The 5000-nt window shown below is 50.5% G+C and overlaps 1 protein-coding gene across 2 annotated transcripts in view; it reads right to left on the bottom strand.

Annotated features, from left to right (window-relative positions):
• Positions 1-5000, bottom strand: part of afg3l2 (AFG3-like AAA ATPase 2) — a 10947-nt gene that overhangs the window by 1138 nt on the left and 4809 nt on the right. For both annotated transcript variants that reach the window (XM_044367208.1, XM_044367207.1), the window contains exons 9-17: positions 4841-4978; positions 4157-4310; positions 3781-3888; positions 3542-3667; positions 3352-3462; positions 2438-2553; positions 1868-2068; positions 1512-1706; positions 1-1046 (exon numbers count right to left, since the gene is read on the bottom strand). The exon at positions 1-1046 is cut by the window's left edge and continues 1138 nt beyond it. In XM_044367208.1, the coding sequence (XP_044223143.1) occupies positions 807-1046; positions 1512-1706; positions 1868-2068; positions 2438-2553; positions 3352-3462; positions 3542-3667; positions 3781-3888; positions 4157-4310; positions 4841-4978 (1389 nt within the window). In that variant the 3' untranslated portion in view covers positions 1-806. The remainder of the gene's footprint in view (positions 1047-1511; positions 1707-1867; positions 2069-2437; positions 2554-3351; positions 3463-3541; positions 3668-3780; positions 3889-4156; positions 4311-4840; positions 4979-5000) is intronic.

Below are 5000 nucleotides of genomic sequence, written 5' to 3'. Positions count from 1 at the left end.
TCCTGTGGAACGTTTGTTGATACAGAACTATGTGTGTTGGCACAAAAGTGTTTTTAGAAGTCGGTTCTAGAGGACGGCGGTGACGGTTCTACCGGGGGGAGGTTCTGAGTAGAGAACAGTTCTCTGTATAGAAATATTCTGATGGTAATTTGCGGAGGGATTTCAAAGTACATGTCTGAATTTGAATGTTCTAGAAGCGTATACTGGAGGTTCTCCGACTGATGTTACAGCTGTAGAACGTTCCTGTGCAGAGCTCCCTGTGTGTTAACTCAGTGTGGTGGTTCCACAAGCATCTAGAACTGGAAGAACTCCAGAGAGAAGGTTCTAGCAGTGAGTTCTCAGTGGCCTAGGAGACGGAGACGACGTTTATCTAGAACTTCAAATAAACAAGCTGCAGACACATGTGGGCAGCGTTTGGGGTGGTGGCAGTAGAACCCAGATGTCCAACAGAACATCTTAGAATTTTATAGAGTGAAGCTTTGGCGATACAAGCAGGTCAGATCAGAACCCCGAAGAGAAGACTTGAAGAGCAAAGTTCTCGATGTTCCGGTCTGGCAGAACGTGAGCAGGTTCTCCACCTCGTAGACTGAGACAGTTTATCTAACAAGTTGCAGACACGTGGGCAGCGTTTGGGGTTCTATGCCACCGCCCCAAACGTCTGACAGCGTTACAGAGTGAGCAAACGTTCTTGATGTTCAGTCAGTGATCCGGTTCTCCACCTGGTAGACAGAGCTGAACTGATTCTGGAGCTGCAGATGAACTGTGGTTTAGAACCCGACGTGAGGACCGAGCGTGTCGGTGAGGTTCTAGAAAGGCATTCCTCCGGAGATCTGGCGGGCCACCTGCTCGTCCGGGCTCTCCTCCTTGTCCTTCCTCTCCTGGTTCCAGTCCTTCAGGCCCTCCGGCAGCGTCGTGTCCTCGTCCTCGCCTCCCGTTCCCTCCACAAACTCCTCGTATGTCGACTTCTCTGCGAACGGACGTTTGCCCAGCAGCTCCACCATGTCGCTCTTATCCAGAACCTCCTTCTCCAGCAGCCGCAGCGCCACCTGCAGGACACACAGAACAGACTCGGGACTCTGCAGGAAGTACGTCAATGATCCGGAACCTGATCCGGAACCTGATCCGGAACAGCGATCGTTGCTAACAGCTGTGCTAACTCAGTGTTTCAGCTCCTTTAACCACAGTCAGAGCAGTGAGGTCACATGGTAAAGAGGCAGAACCTGATTGGTCCTCCTGTCTACATTCTGAGCACTGACTTAAAGCACTAACTCTGATACTGATCTTTGAGATAGAACCTTTCCTCAAACTTTAGGGCCAATAATGCAGAAAACAAATAATAAACCTGCAGAACATGTGAAAAACTTCGTCAAAGAATATTTTAATGTTGATAATTACTTTTTGCCAAAGATGGCGGATAAAAGCCGGTAATTCTAAGGTCACCGTGTGTGAATGAGCCGGGCTCTACTGCAGGTCTGTAACACCCGGAACCACCTGCGACGGGTCAGTCGTACCTTCTCCACCTCGGCCTTCTTGTCACTCAGCAGGCGGTGCGTTCTCTGGTACGCCTCGCTGATGAGGGTTCGGACCTCGGTGTCGATGAGACGAGCCGTCGCCTCGCTGTACGGTTTCTCCAGAACCATCTCGCCCTGCCGGGGGAGGTCGAAGGACACCTGACCCACCTTCGGGTTCATCCCGAACTGGACGATCTGCAGCAGAACACAGAACAGCTGCGTTTCAACTTCGCTACTCAAAATAAAAATATAAACACTAACGGAGTCATGTTAACGTTGTGATGTTAACCATTTATTTGTCCCAGACTCCTCCCCCATAACCCCTGACCTCTGACCCCTCCCCTATGACCTCTGACCTGTGCGTAGGCGCTCTGGGTGACCTTGCGGAGGTCGTCCTGAGCTCCGGTGGTGATGCGGCTGAAGAAGATCTCCTCGGACACTCGTCCTCCCAGAGTCATGCACATGCGGTCCAGCAGCTGCTCTTTGGTGTACAGGTACTGCTCTTTGGGCAGGTACTGCGCGTAGCCCAGCCCCTTCCCCCGCGGGATGATGGACACCTGCACAGGTGAGCCGACACGTTAGCGTGTAGACAACACAGTAAATATCTCCTCAGCTGGGCTCAGTGGCTGACCTCTGACCTCTGACCTCCTGGGGTCAGAGGAGGCGACGCAGGAACGTGTCAGCTGTTCTCAGCAGGTCAGACTCACAGACTAAATAAAATAATGTTTTAACAGTGATTAATGATGAACAGAGCTGTGTGCTCCTCCTCTTCCTCAGAGGAAGGTTAAAAGCTCTTCTTCTACTCTTTCCTTCAATAAAACTGTTGATATAAAGAACCAGATGACTCTTCTTGTGTGTGAGGTCACATCTGTCCGTCCGTGAACGCTGATGTTATGTAACATATGTAACACAGAGTGTGGACTGACCTTCAGCAGGGGGTCGGCGTGCTCCAGGAACCAGCCGGCGACGGCGTGTCCGGCCTCATGGTACGCCACCGTCTTCTTCTCCTCCGGCTGCAGAACCTGAGTCTTCTTCTCTAGACCTGCAAACACGGTGAAACATCTTCAACCTGTAACTGGTGTTTACTTTCCATCAGAAACCAGCAGAGAACTCAGCGAGTCCACCAGCCGGTCTGCAGATAACTGAGACTGGACCAGAACCAGAGGTTCTGATATTAACTCAATAAGACAATCAATCGATCAATAAAACAGTTCTGAGCGTTGATCAGTAACTGGTTCCTGCATGAATCTGATCTCAGTGTTCATACGTTGAACCTTTATCTTCGGTTCCTTCCATGAAGGTTCTGCTGGGTTCTAGTGACTGACTGGACCTTTCCAACACCGTTATTGTCTTTTACTGGAACCAGTTGAGTCTTTGCAGTGTGTTTGGGATCGTTGTGAAGGTCCAGCTGCGTCTCGTCTTCATCGTCCTGGTCCAGGACTTCGTTCATCTCCCTTCAACAGTCTGGACCCTGCTGGTACCACGAGACCATCGAGCTTCCACCTCTGAACGTCAGTGCAGCAGCACGTTCCTCCAGTGATCTACAGGCAGTACTGGAGTCTTACTGGGTGATGGAGACGGTGGTGGTGGAGTGTTACTGGTCCCAGTGGTGCTAATGGGAACATTTATGAGAGAGTAACTGGTTTCGTTCCTGCGTTGCTCAACGATCCAGCTGTGAAGGTTTTCATCATGGTTCATGGAAACGATGCGTCGCAGATGTTCAGTCACATGACCCGACCAGCTGACTGGTTCAGAGACCAGTTTAACGCACAGAACTGTTTGATTGATCGGCTGCTGTGACGTCGTTAGCGGTGTGAATGTTTACAGGAACTCGTCTCACCTCCGATCACTCTCTCGATGGCCTGTTCAAAGTGTTTCTGGTTGATGGCGTCTGAAAGGTGGCGAGCGGCGATCAGAGCCGCCTCGTTACAAACGTTGGCGATGTCGGCGCCTAACGGAGAGGAAACAGTGGAGTTAATCTCTGAGAGGAACAGCAGACCGCTGGACGGTCAGAGCGTTAACGTGTTTACCTGAGAATCCAGGCGTGAGAGCCGCCATCTTCCTGGCCAGAGCGTCTTTGTCCATGTCGGCCTCCAGCTTCAGAGGACGCAGGTGAACTTTAAAGATGGACGCTCGTCCCTTGATGTCGGGAGGACCTGAAACGCCACGAACACTCTGTCAGCTCTGACACATCGTTTACATGTTCTTCAAACAACAACAACAACGCTGTCCGACATTCATCACCAGTCCGCCGCCAGCGACTCCTCACCGATGTAGATCTGTCTGTCGAAGCGTCCGGGCCTCATCAGCGCCGGGTCCAGGATGTCCGGCCTGTTGGTTCCCGCCAGAACCACCACGTTGGTGGCCGTGTTGAACCCTGCAGACGCAGAACAGCGAGACACCTCCGTCACCCAACTTATTATATTAATACTGTTGTAGCTGCTGGAGGCGGAGCTAGTTTACACGTCTTTATATACAGTTCGCTAGTTTAGTCCAGTGGTTCCCAACCTAGCTGTGCTACAGTACGATACTTGAGTAAACGTACGTAGTTATTAGTTATTTAGTGAAAGGTTCAGTTCAACCGTCAGATGTTTTATATCTGAGCAGCTGTTTTCACTCCGTTTCCCATGATGCCCGTCACCCACCGTCCATCTCCACCAGCAGCTGGTTCAGCGTGTTCTCCTGCTCGCTCTGTCCTCCGAAGTTTCCTCGTCCTCGCTTCCGCCCCACGGCGTCGATCTCGTCGATGAAGAGGATGCAGGGGGCGTTCTTCCTCGCCATGACGAACAGATCTCTGACCTGCACGGCGGGTGACATCAGAACAGCTGTTTAACGGTTTAATGACAGTGCGGTCGAGCGAGGAGAGGGAGCGGCGGTAGAGAGAGCAAAGCAGTGACGGCGAGAAATAAAACGTTGTTTTCTGATTGTTTCATGGCGGTTAGATTCTAAAGACAAAATAAAATAACCATCAAACACTCAACAGATGATTTACTGAGGAAACTTTTCATTCATTCATTCATTCATTCATTCATTCAGTACATCCAACTGATGCAAAACACAGAAAATAACATATAATAACAGGTAATAACAGACTCCCCCCAAAGACCCTTTCATTCATTCATTCATTCATTCATTCATTCATTCATTCATTCATTCATTCTCGTCTCTTCTTCATATAATAATTATTACCATCAACATGCTGCTGCTATTATCATCCTGTTTTAATTAACTCTGACTGTAACGACCATCATGTTGCTGTAAATATTCTTCTTCTGCCTACACTTCCCAGCAGCCCCTGCAGAGGCCCCACAGACGGGTGTAATGCTCACCCTGGCGGGGCCGACGCCCACGAACATCTCCAGGAACTCGGAGCCGTTGACGGTGATAAACGGCACGTTGGCCTCGCCGGCCGTCGCTTTGGCCAGAAGAGTCTTTCCTGTTCCTGGAGGACCCGTCAAGATGGCTCCCTGCAAAAACAACCGTTAACTG

The sequence above is a fragment of the Thunnus albacares genome, chromosome 12 (genome assembly GCF_914725855.1).
Source record: "Thunnus albacares chromosome 12, fThuAlb1.1, whole genome shotgun sequence".
Taxonomy (NCBI): domain Eukaryota; kingdom Metazoa; phylum Chordata; class Actinopteri; order Scombriformes; family Scombridae; genus Thunnus; species Thunnus albacares.
The sequence above is the reverse complement of the archived record's forward strand: the minus strand, read 5'-3'. Positions and strand labels throughout refer to the sequence as shown.